Source organism: Chiloscyllium punctatum, chromosome 1, assembly GCF_047496795.1.
Source record: "Chiloscyllium punctatum isolate Juve2018m chromosome 1, sChiPun1.3, whole genome shotgun sequence".
Taxonomy (NCBI): domain Eukaryota; kingdom Metazoa; phylum Chordata; class Chondrichthyes; order Orectolobiformes; family Hemiscylliidae; genus Chiloscyllium; species Chiloscyllium punctatum.
This window is the reverse complement of record NC_092739.1, coordinates 43,985,057-44,001,644: the sequence shown is the minus strand read 5'-3', so window position 1 is coordinate 44,001,644 and position 16,588 is coordinate 43,985,057. Positions and strand designations below refer to the sequence as shown.

Below are 16,588 nucleotides of genomic sequence, written 5' to 3'. Positions count from 1 at the left end.
TGCGGTAGAGTATGGTGCTGAGCTGACCATCTTTGATGGATATGCATGTGTCCAAGAATGAGACAGACAGTCGAGAGTAGTCCATGGTGAGTTTGATGGTGGGATGAACCTTGTTGATATCACTGTGTAGTTTTATCAGTGATTCCTCGCCATGGGTCCAGAGGAAGATAATGTTGTCAATGTACCTGGTCTATAATGTTGGTTGGAGATCCTGCGTAGAGAAGAAGTTTTGTTCGAACCTGTGCATTAAGATGTTGGCATATTGGGATGCAAATTTGGTCCCCATGGCTGTTCCATGTGTCAGGATGAAGAACTGGTTGTCAAAGGTGAAGACGTTATGATCGAGGATAAAGCGGATGAGTTGTAGGATGGTGTTTGGAGATTGGCAGTTGTTGGTGTTGAGTACTGAGGCTGTTGCTGCGATGCTATCCTTGTGGGGGATGCTGGTGTAGAGTGCGGAAACGTCCATTGTGACGAGGAATGTTCCCAGTTCGATTGGTCCATGGGTGCTGAGTTTCTGTAAGAAATCCATAGTGTCGCGTCAGAAGCTGGAGATCCCCCGTACAATAGGCTTCAAGATGCCTTCAACATAGCCGGAGAGATTCTCACACAGGGTCCCTTTGCCCAATACCATGGGATGTCCTGGTGTGTCGGCTTTGTGTACCTTTGGAAGGCAGTAGAAGTCGCCTACACAAGAAGTTCGTGGGATGAGGGTGCGTAGGGAGCTCTGAAGGACTGGATCCAAAGTTCTGATCAGTGTGTTTAATTCACGGGTGTGTTCTTTGGTCGGGTCAGCTGGTAGTTGCCTGTAGTGTTCCTGGTTGTTCAGTAGTTGGTACACTTCCTTGCAGTAATCTGTTCTATTCTGAATGACAATGGCTCCTCCTTTATCTGCTGGTTTGATGACAATGTTGTGCTTGGTTTTGAGAGCCTGGATGGCATTGCGTTGGGAACGGGTGATGTTTTGCTCTACCTTGTGGGTACGGCTGATGAATCTGGCATTTATATATTTCCTGACAGTTTGAGCATACATGTCAAACCCAGGGCAGTGGCCCTCCAGTGGGGTCCATGTTGACACCTTCTTTGGTCGCTCCTCAACTGATCCCTGTGATGACTGTTCCAGTTCATCAGTGGGCTCATTGGAATCATCTTGCAAGAATTCCCGGAGTCTCATTCGTCTGATGAACTCCTCCGTGTCTGCTGCAAGAACCAACGGGTCCATTTTGGTGGTGGGGCAGAAGTTGAGACCCCTGCTCATTTCTTCAGTTGCCTGAATCTCCACTGGCTATTCAACTTGAGTAGGCCACACACCTAACAGTGAATCAGCTGTATCATTTACAAGGACAAATTGTATTCTTGGAGCTGAGAGTTTGTCCAGTACTCCTACCACAAATTCTCCCCTCTTCTCTGGACTCTCTAGCCTCATTTTACATAACTGAGCACTTTTTGTCTCACCATGAATTCCTGTTACCAGCACCTTTTCTGGCAATAGTCCCTCAGGAATATATATCTCCTCATCCTTCAGCATTACAGATAGAGAGCATCCTGTGTCCCTTAATATTGTAGCCGCTTTGCCTGCTATTCCTCGCCTGTGTGAATAAACTTTACCCTTGCATTTTTTAAGCAGATCTGGCACTTCCTCCTTAATATCAGATGAAGTGTGTGCTACACAAGAGGGTCCAAAAGATTAGAAAATGTCTGATGTTACACCGCTATTTACAAAGGCAGGGAAGCAGACAGAAATTATTGGCCAATTAGCCTGACTTCTGTCATTGGTAGGATTTTAGAGTCCATTATTAAAGATGAGATTTCAGCGTACTTGGAACTTCATGGTAAAATATAGCTGAATCAGCACAGCTTTTTTCAAGAGGCAGTCATGCCTGACAAACATATTGTAATTCTTTGAGTACGTAACATGTAAGTTAGACAAAAGAGAGCCAAAGGACGTGATCTATTTGGATTTTCAGAAGGATTTTGACAAGATGCTACACAGGAGGCTGTGAAATAAGACAAGGGGCAATGATGTTAGCATCAAGATAATGGCGTGGATAGAGGATTGGCTAACTGGCAAAAAGCAGAGTGAAGGGATTAAGGGATGCTAATCAATGACTAATGGAGCTCTACAGAGGTTAGTGTTGGGACCACAACTATTCATGTTATACATTAATGATCTGGGTGAAGGAATTGAGGGCACTGTTGTTCAGTTAGCTGATGAACAAAGATAGGTGGAGGAACAGGTAAAGCTGAGGAAGCAGAGAGGTAGCAGAAGGAGTTGGACAGGCTAGGCAAGTGGGCAAAGAAGTGGCAGATGGAATATACTGTGGGAAAGTGTGAAGTAATGCACTTCGGTAGGAATGTAGACTATTTCATAAATGGGGAAAGACTTTGGAAATCTGATGCACAAAGCCAACTCCAACACGACGTCACCACTAAACACATCTTCCCTTCCCTCCCCATCCCTCCGCAGAGATCATTCCCTCTGGGACAATCTAGTCCATTCCTCCATCACACCTAACACCTCTCCCATCACACACTGCACCTTCCCATGCAATCGCAGAAGGTGCAACACCTGCCCCTTTACCTCTTCCATGCACACCATCCAAGGCCCCAAACACTCATTTCAGATTAAGCAACGTTTCACTTGTACCTCTTTCAATTTGGTCTATTGCATTCGTTGCTCCCAATGTGGTCTCCTCTACATCGGGGAGACAAAACGCCAACTGGGTGATTGCTTTGCTGAGCACCTTCGGTCTGTACGCAATCAGGACCTTGGATCTTCCCGTGGCTTGCCACTTCAACACACAATCCTACTCCCATGCCCACATGTCTGTCCTTGGCCTGCTGCAATGTTCCAGTGAAGCTCAACACAAACTTGAGGAACAGTATCTCATCTTCTGACTAGGCACGTTACAGCCTGCCAGTCTCAACAATGAATTCAACAACTTCAGATGATTATCCCATCTTGATCCCTCTGTTTTCAATCTGCTCCATAATTTTATTTCATTTATTTTTAAATTTTTTTTCACTGTTCTGTACCTCTTATTTCTCGATTGCCTCACTTTCTCTCGCTCCCCACTCTCGCATCACCTTTTTCCTCTCCTCTTCCCCCTTTGCTACCCTTCTTCCCTGTTTTCCATTTTGCCACTGCTTCACCCATCCCCCACATATTTTGTCACTTAGCACTTGCTTTAGCCTTGGTCATGCACAGTTCCTAATCTCCCTAAAATCTCTCAAGCTTTGATGAAGGGTCAGTTAGACTCGAAACGTCAGCTCTTTTCTCTCCTTACAGATGCTGCCAGACCTGCTGAAATTTTCCAGCATTTTCTCCTGTGGGTTGAAACTTTTGCTGCCATTTCCACCCTAATGTGCACAAGCATATCATTAAACCCAAGGGTTTTTTTTTCAGGTTTTCTAGTTTGTCAGTTATTTTCACTTCTTAATGCGCTTTATATTCTGATCCATAGTGCCTACTCTAAACATTTGTAGAAAAAAAATTCTGTCATTAAATAAAGATTTCAATATTTCTACCATTTTACAAGTTCTTCCTTGGTTATTCTTTTGTAACCCATATCTAACTCAGTTCTCCTTTTACATTTCCTCAGTTTCCTGACCCATAGACCACAATCAGTGAAGACTGGGGACAATATTTCATCCTCACTAACACTCTACACTGGAGCCCCTCAGGGGAGTGTACTCATTGTATACTCATGACTGCATCGCCAAATACCAGACTAATGTCATTTACAAGTTCACTGATGACACCACCATTGTCGGTCGAATCTCAGATGGAGACGAAACAGACTACAGACGGGAGATGGAAGACCTGGAAAAATGGTGCACTGAGAACAACCTAGTTCTCAATGCTGGCAAAACCAAGGAACTCATTATTGACTTTCGATGGGATGTTACTCATGCCCCCCTATACATTAACAGCACAGAGGTGGAATGAGTGGAGAATGTCAAGCTCCTGGGAGTGGTCATCCACAACAAGCTTTCTTGTACTTTTCATGTGGACACACTGGTTACAAAGACCCAATAGTGTCTTCTTCCTCAGGCAGCTGAGGAAATAGAGTCAGAGATGTACAGCATGGAAACAGACCCTTCGGTCCAACCCGTCCATGCTGACCAGATATCCCAACCCAATCTAGTGCCACCTGCCAGCACCCAGCCCATATCCCTCCAAACCCTTCCTATTCATATACTCATCCAAATGCCTCTTAAATGTTGCAATTGTACCAGCCTCCACCACTTCCTCTGGCAGCTCATTCCATACACGTACCACCCTGTGTGAAAAAGTTGCCCCTTAGATCTCTTTTATATCTTTCCCTTCTCACCCTAAACCTATGCTCTCTAGTTCTGGACTCTCCGACCCCAGGGAAAATACTTTGCCTATCGACCCAATCCATGCCCCTCATAATTTTGTAAACCTCTATAAGGTTACCCCTCAGCCTCCGACGGTCCAGGGAAAACAGCCCCAGCCTGTTCAGCCTCTCCCTATAGCTCAAATCCTCCAACCCTGGCAACATCCTTGTAAATCTTTTCTGAACCCTTTCACGTTTCACAACATCTTTCCAATAAGGAGACCAGAAGTGCAACAATATTCCAACAGTGGCCTAACCAATGTCCTGTACAGCCACAACATGACCCCCCGACTCCTGTATTCAATACTCTGACCAATAAAGGAAAGCATACCAACGCCTTCTTCATTATTCCATCTACCTGCGACTCCACTTTCAAGGAGCTATGAACCTGCACTCGAAGGTCTCTTTGTTCAGCAACACTCCCTAGGACATCACCATTAAGTGTATAAGTCCTGCTAAGATTTGCTTTCCCACAATTCAGCACCTCACAACCCTTGCCAACTTTTATAGATGCGCCATTGAGCGCATTCTGTCTGGATGTATCGCTACCTGGTATGGCAACTGTACCATTCAAGATCAGAGATGGTTACAGAGAGTGGTGAGCTCAGCCCGGACGATCACAAAGGCCAACCTCCCATCTACAGAATCCATCTCCCAGGCCCGCTGTCAAGGAAAGACCGCCACCATTCTCAAAGATCCATCCCACCCTGGCAATGCTTTTCTACAACCTCAACCATCAGGGAGAAGGTACAGAAGCCTGAACACATGCACCAGCTGGTTTTGTAACAGTTTCTACTCTACTGCTGTTAGAATACTGAATAGACTCTCAAACTCTTAACATTCGCCTGTACCTGTGTTTTTGGTTTTGCCTCTGTTTACCACTTATTTACTTATCTATGCTACTTAACTACGTGATTTGCCTGTATTACTCACAAGTCAAAGCTTTTCACTGTGCCTCGGTACACATGACAATAAATTCAATTCAATTTTGTATTCTTTCTACATTAGGAAGGAGCACAAATTAATGATACAGACTGTTACCCAATTTCATTATTGTTTGTTCTTTATCACTTGCTAAGAGCTTTTATCCCTCTCTGATCTGAAGTCTAAATGATGATAGGACTGTCTAGCATTTCCAGTAATTTGTGTCACCTGTGGGTAGTGCCACTTGACTAAATGTTCTGTGTATTAATTACATTCTAGTATATAGGGAGCAAGTGCTTGCTTACAAGAGTGTTTGTTTACGTTGAACACAAGAAATATCTGAGTGAAGGCATAAAATGCAACACAAATAGTCATTCAATTTTTGTCTTTTTAATAAATAGCTAAATGATTCAAAATTGCACTTAGAATAACTTAGTTCGCCAAGAGAAAAATATAAAAATTTGCTTAATAACAATAAAAGTACAATATGGATGATGGTATCTTTACCAGCTTTACTACATAATCTTGATATCTGGTTTAGAAGCTGTCAATAACTACTGCACCTTTTCAGTGTTATGAACTGACTTCTTTCTTTTCCAGAGGTTTCCAAGCACAATTCCAGAAAGCAGTATAAATCCTAATGTGCGATTCAAACAGAATTTCTCCCAACAATCTTGGGGATTATTTATGTCCAATGAGTATATCTGTTTTAGAAAGTACAGGATTTATTTAAATAAATCAGAATCGTACAGAACACATTTTAGTTTTTAAAAATTCATCACAATAAAATTTTCTTAGGTGAAAGAGAATTGTCATAAAACATGAAACAACTATATTAAATAGTATAACTGACGTAACACTTCATGAAGAAATATTTGACAAGATGTGATAGTTTAACAATCTAAGAGCCAGTCATTGCCTGTTGATCTAATAATACTAGCTGCTCATGAAGTTGAGAATTTATTGATATTTAAACAGGATTTTGTTTTTTTTTGAGGAATTCCTACCTCCAGTTTTTTTTTTAGCAAAAAAGTACTTCATTCATTAGCCTCCCTCTCCCCATCTCTGTAATTTCCAAAACCAAAACAGTGTGACATACCTGCCATCTAGTTGTTACCTCTTATGCTCTACCAGTCATAGCTGTGTCACTACAAGTAGCCATGCCTTTGGTTCCCAGTCATCAAAATGCAGGAAATCCTTCCCTACATTTCTCATTCTCTACCTTTCTTGCCTCCTTTAAGACAGTTCTTAAAATCCCCTCTCTTTAATCAAACTTTTGGTCATTTTCTTTTGCAACTTAGCAACATACTTTGTTTTATAGCACTTTTGTGACTTGCCTTGGGATGTGTCATTACAATAATCATGCTTTATAAGTTGCAATAAGTATGACTGAGTTCTATTCTTAAGCTACTTTATAACCAATACATGGTCCTTGAATAATCAAAGTCATGGTCCACATAAGGCAGTGGTATGTTATGTAATGTCTATTTTGTTTCTTTTCTTGTGATTCCTCATACTAACCTAGAAATTGATTCACATTTGTACAAACAAGGAACAATCCCTGCACTTTGAATAACTTGTTATACCAGATATGGAGCCTTGGGCCTCATGCACATGAAACAGAAATTTGGACATCCCAGGCAAGTTTGACATTGGGGAAGTTATAACCTTTGGGACAAAGATATTGAGACTGAAAATTTACTTTCCCGTAACTTAATCTTATTTTCTCCAACATAAAAAAAAGAGTACTGCTTGAATTTATTTTCCTCAAATTCGAAACTGCAAGCACCAGAATCACCCCTCCCTGCGCTCGCCTTTGAAGGATTTCATCATAAACAGCTACTTCAAACGGTAACCTTTTGAACTATATGGCTTTTCTATTCACTGCTAGAGACTGTAAACTTACAGCTTTAAAAATACAATCGTAAAACAAGGTGCAACTTTGAGTAAGGACTATAAAGGTAATACACATATCACAATAAGTGTATCATATCAGCCTCATTACTTTCCATAAGCAATTCCAATTAACCACACTCCAATTTTCACTTTGTACTAGTGATTCAAAAGCAATTAATCTGATCCATGAATTCTGCATTCCTGTAATATAAAGTGAGTTATCAGAAGTTATTTTTAAAAATATATCCCCATTTCTTGCTCAAAAGTTAATTAATTAGCTCACAATCAACCTATTCATGCATGTTATAATCCCTTCACACACGATGGCTTTTCCACTACCACAAGTACACATACTATATAGGATACAGGAATAAATATATGAATTTCAAGGTCAAACCACTGAGTAGAATTTGAGATTTGTATGCACATTTACATTCAAAAATTGCATGAGATTTTCAGGCAAGGTGATAATAGTGAAATTGTCAGATAAAGCCTGCTTTGTAAATTCAGCCATGGAGGGACTGCAAGGCCTCATTTAAATTTTTCCCAAAAAGTTTTGAAAAAAGTCTTGCTTTTAACTAAAGTAAGAAACAGTCAACAGCAAATTACAATGCATTGGTATCAGCTGGAGTAGGGAATCTTGAGGGCTGCCTATTTAGCTAGGATTTTGTCTCCACTCGTCAGCTTAAAAACCTTCATCCTGCAAGTTTTTGAATGTGCAAGCTGGTAATAGCTTGTCAAGGACAATGGGACAAGTGTTGTATTTTCCTTAACTAATTAGATTAATCAACTGAAAACTGGAGAAAAGGACTGGGATGAAGTATCAATTAGTGTGAATTGGACACCAATTCAGGTCGTACAGTCAGAGCTCTACAGCACAAAAAAACACCTTCAGCCCATTGCATGTGCGCGAGTCAAAAACAACCGCTTAGCTACAAGTATCCCCAGCTATCCAAAAGTAGAGCATTTGTATAAAGCCTTTTCTAACCAAAATGGCATAAAGTGAAGAAGCATTCATTTACATGGGAAAAATTTTGCCTTTTCCTAGTAAAGGCAAAAATCATCTTTGGATTTCTTTCAGTTAGTGAGAACAGGTACTAATGTAGGTCTTTCTTAAAAGCGAAGTGGCATAAAGTGAACTTTGTAAAAGCAGGTGATACCTGTATTCTAACCCAATTTCTCCAATATTTGGCCCAATGCCTTCTTTGCCTTGGCATTGGAAGAATAAATCTAAATACTTAAATGTTGACGGTTTCTGTCTCTACCAATGTTACAGCTAATGAGTTCCAGATTTTCACTTTTGGGTGAAAAAATGTTTCCTCACATCCCCTCTACACCTCCTTCCCCTTATCTACATCTATGCCCTCTGCTCATTGATCCCTCCACCAAAGGGATATGCCTCCACCAATCCATCTTGTTTGTGCCCCTCAAATTTATCTACCTCAATCATATATCCTCTGCTGCAAGGAAAACAGCCCCAGTCTATCAAATTTCTCTTCATAACTAAAGCTCTCTGGCCCAGGCATAATCTTATAAATTGATGATCTTATAATTAAAATTAAACATTTTAAATTGGAGATTAAAATGTTTAACAATTCATTGCCTGAAGAAATGAGACTCCCATATGTTCAACTGTTGAATTCCTGTGGTTTTTTTAAGATTAATTCAGGGGCATAGGATTCACTGGCAAGGTCAGAATTTAGTGGACATCCCCAATTACCCTTAAGCTGCTGAGCTAACTTCTTGAACCACAGCAGTCCTATAGCACCCATAATCCTGTTCAGGAAAGAGTTCCAGGACTTTTACTGAGTGACAATAATAGAATGGGCTTATAGTTGCAAGTCAGGACAAAATGTGGCATGGAGTAGAACTTGCAGGTGAGGATGCTCCCATGTAATTGCTGCCCTTCTGGAATGTAGTATATGTTGGCTTGGAAGGTGCTAAGGTGCCTTAACGAATTCCTCCATTGCATCTTATAAATGGTACACTCAGCTGCTGTGCGTTCTGTGATGGAAGGAGCAAATGTTTTTGGATGTGGTGCCAATCATGTGGAATGCTTTGTCTTAAGATGTACCAAGCTGCTGTGAAACTTGTGAAGCTGTTGTAGCTACATTCACCCAAATTGGAGATGGTCATCATCTAGCACTTGTGTGGCATGAATGTTATTTGCCACTTGTCAATCCAAACCAGGATATTGCCTAGGTCTTGCTGTCTTTGGCCATGGACTGCCTTAGTACCTAACAAGTCATGAATGCTGCTGAACATAGCTCTCTAGGACAACACCCGAGGAACTCCTGCATCTAAGATGATCGGCTTCCAAAAACCAGAATGTTGCCAGGACTGGAGGGTTTGAATTATAAAGGAGAGGCTGGATATGACAGTTTTCACAGGAACATAGGAGGTTGAGGGGTGACCTTGTAGATGCTTATAAAATCATAAGGGGATGGATAAAGTGAATAGCAACGGTCTTTTTGCTTGGGGGGGGGTTGAATTCAAAACTAGAGGGCATATTTATTAAGGTGAGTGGAGAATGATTTAAAAGGAAGCTGCGGGACAACTTTTTCACACAGAGGGTAGTTTGCATGCAGAATGAACTGCCAAAGGAAGTGATAGGTGCAGGCACGGTTATAGCATTTAAAAGACTTTTAGACAGGTACATGGATGGAAAAGGTCTGGACAGATATGGGCCAAATGCAGACAAATGGGACTAGTTTGGTTTGGGAAACTTGGTTGGCATGATGAGTTAGACCAAAGGGTTTGATTCCATGCTGTTTGATTCTATTTCCCTTTTCCTAGGTATGAAATTAAACTGCATTTTGCAAAGCCAATGCCAGAATAGTGGAAAACTGGTGGTGCACAATTCAAAGGGATCTCTTTCTTGCCATAGGTTACTTGCCATTTTGTGTGCTAATAATGGTTGGCCCATTGCCCTTGAAGTGGTATTAACACCTTACAGGGCAAAGGAAGTCTGGGTAATTGATATCACCAAGTCAGTGTATCTCCTCTTGTATTTTTAAGCAGAAGATAAAACGTACAACGAGAGACTTTATTTAATACTTAAGGAACATATTATAAACAGCATCAACCTGCTGCAAAGAATATAAAGTACAGAAGCTTAAAGCTTCAAAGCCTATGCAACATGCATACCGTCACTGTAAAATAATGTATTTCATGGGTGATCCTGAAGGAGCACATTTTATCCAATTTAGTGTTCCTCAAACACAGATTCTCCAGCTGACTGTTAAGGAGGTAACCCTACTCCAAAGTATCTGATATCAACATTTTTAATGAACCACTCAGATTTGTATGTCATTGATGTACGTTGTATCCTTGCTAACCCAATAAAGAAAGGCCTCACTTCCATTTGATCGACAATCAATCATAAATTCAAGGTATATATATAAAAAACTAAGAAGCAGCCTGCCAACAAATGAATTTGCTTTGTTCTTTGTATTAATTTTATGTTTTATAATGTAATGAAATGCACCAATCTGTTGTTTTCACCAGGGAAGCAACCAAAAAGTTTCATAAAAGTTATAAATTTTTGAGATAGAACACAATATTTTCCCTGAAGGTGTAATTATGTGCCTTATAGAGAACAAGTAATGTTTGTTTGCAGTGTGAATAATAATTCAAATATCTTTTGCAGTAATGTTATTCAATGACTAAAACATTCAGAGTTATAAGTTTTAATCGCTAAACTCCTAATTACAAATCATTAATTAAATTGCTGCAGAGTGCAGCTGAAACAGGATCTACTAATTAGCAAAGCTGCAATATTCAAAACATACCAAATTCTCAGTCATTACTTACATTATTTTTTAAAGCCTTTTGCTGCAACTTGTGAAGGGGATGTTGCTTTTGAAGGACAAACAAAATATTCTAGAGTCACTATTTATAACAAGTGAAAGTGCAGCCTTTCTCAATTTTAAGAGGTATAAAAATTAAAGTTATAATTCTAGTCCAAATTCACCTCAATTTCGTACAACATATTTATCAGTATTCATAAGTGAAGTAGAGAAATGTGCTAATGTTCATACCTGATGAGCTAGGTGAGCTCCAACAGTCACCACAGCAGCGTAGTACGGTAACGTCTGTTCACTGTTTAGCCCTACTATCGTCAATCCTGTCAGCATGACTGTACTAAATCCAATTAGCCATTGTTTGGTCTGTTCTTGAAACTTTAAGGCAGTTGATTTCACTCCTACTAGAGCATCATCTGTTTTATCCTAAATACAGAAACTTAGAATAAAGCATTCTTGCAAACAGTCTGTCACTCAAGTTAACTGTTGTTTATCATCGCAGGATGCCTATAAAAGATAATGTTACCATAATCCTACTGGACCATACAGCTGCTCTCCCAATAGAGAGAGGTGACTGCTAGTGGTGGGTCACCATGCCTCAGGTGAGGTGTTACCCTTCATGGTAACTGCAACTAACACAGGAATTGAACCCATGATGTTGGTATCACACTGTATCACAAACAGAAAAAAACGCTAGAGAAACTCAGCAGGTCTGGTAGCACCTGTGAAGAAAGAAACAGTTATCATTCTGAGTGTCATACTGTGTTCAACACTTTTTTGCTTGCCAGGGTGTAGGTTTGATATCCAGATGTTTCATTACCAGGCTAGGTAACATCATCAGTGGCGACCTCCAAGTGAAGCGAAGCTGTTATCTCCTGCTTTCTATTTATATCTTTCTCCTGGATGGGGTTCCTGGGGTTTGTGGTGATGTCATTTCCTGTTCATTTTCTGAGGGGTTGAGAGATGGTATCGAGATCTATGTGTTTGTTTATGGCGTTGTGGTTGGAGTGCCAGGCCTCTAGGAATTCTCTGGCATGTCCCAGGGTAGATGTGTTGTCCCAGTCGAAATGGTGTTTTTTTTCCTCCATGTGTAGGGCTACGAGAAAGAGAGGGTCGTGTCTTTTTGTGGCTAGCTGGTGTTCGTGTATCCTGGTGGCTAACTTTCTTCCTGTTTGTCCTATGTAGTGTGTGTACCAAACACAGCCAGAAACCCTAACCACCTTACCATACATCAAAGAAGTTTTAGAAATAACAGCCAGACTACTAAGACCCCTCGGAATCCGAGTAGCACACAAACCCACCAACACTCTCAAACAAAACTAACAAACTTAAAAGACCCAGTACAACCCATGAACAAAACCAACGTCATCTACAAAATTCCATGCAAGGACTGCCACAAACACTACGTAGGACAAACAGGAAGAAAGTCAGCCACCAGGATACACGAACACCAGCTAGCCACAAAAAGACACGACCCTCTCTCCCTCGTAGCCCTACACATGGAGGAAAAAAAACACCATTTCGACTGGTACAACACATCTATCCTGGGACAGGCTAGGCAAAGACATGCCAGAGAATTCCTAGAGGCCTAGCACTCCAACCACAACACCAGAAACAAACACATAGATCTAGATACCATCTATCAAGCCCTCAGAAAACGAACAGGAAATGACATCACCACAAACCCCAGGAACCCCATCCAGGAGAAAGATATAAATAGAAAGCAGGTGACAACAGCTTTGCTTCACTTGGAGGTCGCCACTGATGATGTTACCTAGCCAGGTAATGAAACGTCTGGATATCAAACCTACAGCTCGGCAAGCAAACCTACACCTTAAACCTCAACCTGAGCTATAAATCTTCACAAAACATTTTTGCTCTCTACACACGCTGCCAGACCAGCTGAGTTTTGCACCGTTTTATGTGTTTTCTTTTCCAGATTTATAGCATCCACAGTCCAGGCAGTCCCTGGGTTGCAAACCCGTTCCATTCTGGAGTCCTTTTGCAAATTAATTTGTAAACAAGTTAAAACACAATGCAGGACAATGGACAGCAGCTGTCTGTAAGCACAGGAAATGTTCATATGTCAAGTCTTTAAAATTACAACCTCATATGGGATCTCATTTATCAGTATGAACGTTCATACATTGGGGACCCCACCCCTTATACATATGTAAGAAACCAACATCCCTCACCAGTAGAGAGTAAAAAGTTTACACAGCTGATTTATACAATATGCATGGTATGAAATGCAAGTCCAGTGATTATACTTTAAAATTAAATCAGCTGCACAAAAATCAACACTAAAAGCAAATATAATTTTAATGTAGGCTGCAGAAGTGTTACTGCTGTAATTCAGAAGCTGGATGAACTTAATGACATTTTGAATCTAAAGGAAATTTTTCCATATGATTTAATTAACATTTGCTGTTTTTAATGCCAATTTACATACTAAAAAGATAAGCTATAAATCAAATACAGCAATTGCTATCATGTTTTGTTATCACACACATTATGCTCAATGAGTAGGAGAATTCTTCTGAAAAGACACCCTAGGCATGACAATTGGATGCAGCCACTAGCACTGTGACAGGAACAGAAGTCAACTTGACCCTGCTTGTTGCTCAAAGCAATAGAAACATTTGAACAACCTGTAATGTTCGCTTAAAAATTAAATCACAATTTCATGGAAGATTTAAGTAAGGCCGAACAAGTCCAATTTCTTAAATAATAATTAACTTGGCATTAAAACACAAGAGAAACATTTCAGAATTCAAGTTATTTTTTATGGAATTCTACTATTGATATTCCACTTGCAAGCCTAGCCCTTCTCTTTTGACAGATGCACTTTTGATGCCTTGGTGCTACTTGAATCCCTCCAAACTCCTCAATCTTCCAACATTCATTTTCTAATTTAAGATCCTCCTTAACTCATCCCTTTAATCAAGGCAACACTTGTCACAATCTCCACTTTTGGAATGGTTTCAAGTTTGCCTCGCTCTGGGTAATTTTTCTATTCAAACGCCATATAAATCTAAGTTGCTCACACTAATTTGGACAGCTACAATATGCTGCAATGTCATTATGGCTGTTTATGACCAACATGGTCCATTTAGGTTTTAGCATCTCTTGTGGTGCTGTATGTTCCAAACAAGTAGTTGCAAAATTGAGATTTCAATGAACCTTAATTTATAATCTTACCTGATGTGCATAAATAGTATCATATATCAATGTCCACATGATACCAGAAATATAAAGTGGTAGGCAGATTGACCAATCACAGGAGCCCTTCACAGCAGACCACCCTAAAAGTGTTCCCCAGTTGAATGTAAGACCTATAACCAATAATTCAGAAGTAACTTAGAGATACATCTCAGTCAAACTTTGTGAAAAGAATGGGGGGGGGGGCAGAATTGATTGATAATTGGTGCTAGAAAATGGGTGGAGGAGTATATTATAGTAAATAGTTAGTAGGCAGCCTATCATATCGCATCATCCTAGGAGTAAGCTGGATGAGGTGCACCCCAGAAGGACCAAAATCAATTTCCTCAGCAGAGTGAATGTTAGCTATTAAAATGGGATTGCTTTAAATAAGAGTTGCAGGGGAATAAAACCTCAGTGGGGAGATAACAGTAAGGGGAAAAAAATGATAGAAATGAAAGATAGAAAAGTAGAAAACAAAAGTAGAAGGCAGAGGATTTGGACAGCACGGTGGCACAGTGGTTAGCACAGCTGTCTCACAACGCCAGAGACCCAGGTTCAATTCCCGGCTCAGGCAACTGTCTGTGTGGAGTTTGCACATTCTCCCAGTGTCTGTGTGGGTTTCCTCCGGGTGCTCCGGTTTCCTCCCACAGTCCAAACATGTACAGATTAGGTGAATTGGCCATGCTAAATTGCCCGTAGTGTTAAGTGTAGGGGAATGGGTCTGGGTGGGTTGCTCTTCGGAGGGTCGGTGTGGACTAATTGGGCCGAAGGGCCTGTTTCCACACTGTAGGTAATCTAATCTAAAAAAAGAAACAAGGCAATAATGTAACATCAAAAAAATGCTTAAATTCAACATTGCTGAACATAAACTAAGAAGTTAACGTAGAGATTATAAAACTTCATTAAGCATGTTTGGGTAAAGGAATTTGACATTATAATGGTATGTGTACAGTTCATGCACTTACTTACATATTTATAATTTTTAATGTCATAAGCTAAACAAGTGAGTTCTAGTACAATTACAAACATAAATTCTTCTGCAAAATGAAGTACTTTCGATTTAAATTACTTATTTCCTTATTTTCTGCAATTATTCTTCTTCTATTGTTGGGAGATGTCACAAATTAAATCATTCCCTGGCAGCTTGATAGGTTGCTTTATATTGGATTGAGATTTCCCTAATGCCACTTATGCAAATCATTCACCAAAACATTGCTAGTGTTGGAATAATGTCTTCTCCTTGACATCGAAAGCAAATCCAAGAATTGCAGAATAACAAAGTATCTGTCTCAGTTTTCCAGATTTTTAAATTGTATTGAGAGTTTATTAAGTAACCCACTTTGAAACACAATATGTACATCAGAAATTGAATATTCTTATTTTTTTAAAAACTCAACGAAGTTATTTTTTCAAATAATTTATCTACAACTCTGTATTTTTTGGAGTTACATATTTTCTGGAAGCCCAAGAACGCTCAAAGAGTTTACATACCTAGAATTAGCTGTGGCCAATATGTTACTCTCTTCATTAGTGGGTAAGTGACTACTAGTCCCAACGATGCAGCTCCAAGCACAATGCTGTCAAAAAAAAAGTGCATCCCATATTACTTAGCAAAGTACATGATTACTAAAGTCAAGTGGATTTATACTGATATAGTCTTAGATTGTTTTCTCCATAAATAGATTGATCTTCATATTAAAATATTCGAGCATGTTTTCAGCATTGCTCCGGGTTTCCATCAAGGTTGTGCCAGCTTGGAGAACCAACGCAGAAATTCTGCCCCATTAAGTCATCTTCGGTTCTGCATATATTAGGTTCAATGCATGACTAATCTTAGCTAACTTTAAAAAGTAGACAGTCCAATGCAGAAGAAATTGTACACATTTAGAGCACTATATAGCTTGTTACATGAATAGCAAATGTTCGTTTTTCACACATATCTGAACAAAACCATTTTATAAAACTGTTTGATATGTTAAAATAAGCAATAGCTGCAACATATTCCAAACAAAAACTTATCTATTCTCTATTTGTATAGATACATTGTTCAAGCCAATTATGGAAAGTAAAACTAAATTGGGTTGCAGAAAAGAGTGTTGTTGATTACATTGTTTGATTAGCACTTCATTTACTACCTTAAATATCCATCACCGACAACACTCATTAGTGTGCACTACAAGATGTATTACAAAACCTCAAGGGCTCCTTTAACAGCACTTTTTAAACCCACAAACTCACAACTTAGCAGACAAAGGAACGATGTGTGTGAGATTAAAACACCCCAAGTCACATACGGTCACTTGAATACAAAAGCACTTGTTCCTTGTTGCTTCAAAGAGAAAATTCTGAGATACAGGAGTACTTTCACCACACATACTACTGTGGTTCAAGGTGGACCAC

General features: G+C 39.8%; 1 protein-coding gene across 1 annotated transcript in view; it reads right to left on the bottom strand.

Moving 5' to 3' along the window:
* Positions 1-16,588, bottom strand: part of LOC140457951 (4-hydroxybenzoate polyprenyltransferase, mitochondrial-like) — a 50,323-nt gene that overhangs the window by 20,106 nt on the left and 13,629 nt on the right. The window contains exons 4-7 of the mRNA XM_072551855.1: positions 15,680-15,765; positions 14,186-14,319; positions 11,222-11,410; positions 5,849-5,989 (exon numbers count right to left, since the gene is read on the bottom strand). Of these exons, the coding sequence (XP_072407956.1) occupies positions 5,849-5,989; positions 11,222-11,410; positions 14,186-14,319; positions 15,680-15,765 (550 nt within the window). The remainder of the gene's footprint in view (positions 1-5,848; positions 5,990-11,221; positions 11,411-14,185; positions 14,320-15,679; positions 15,766-16,588) is intronic.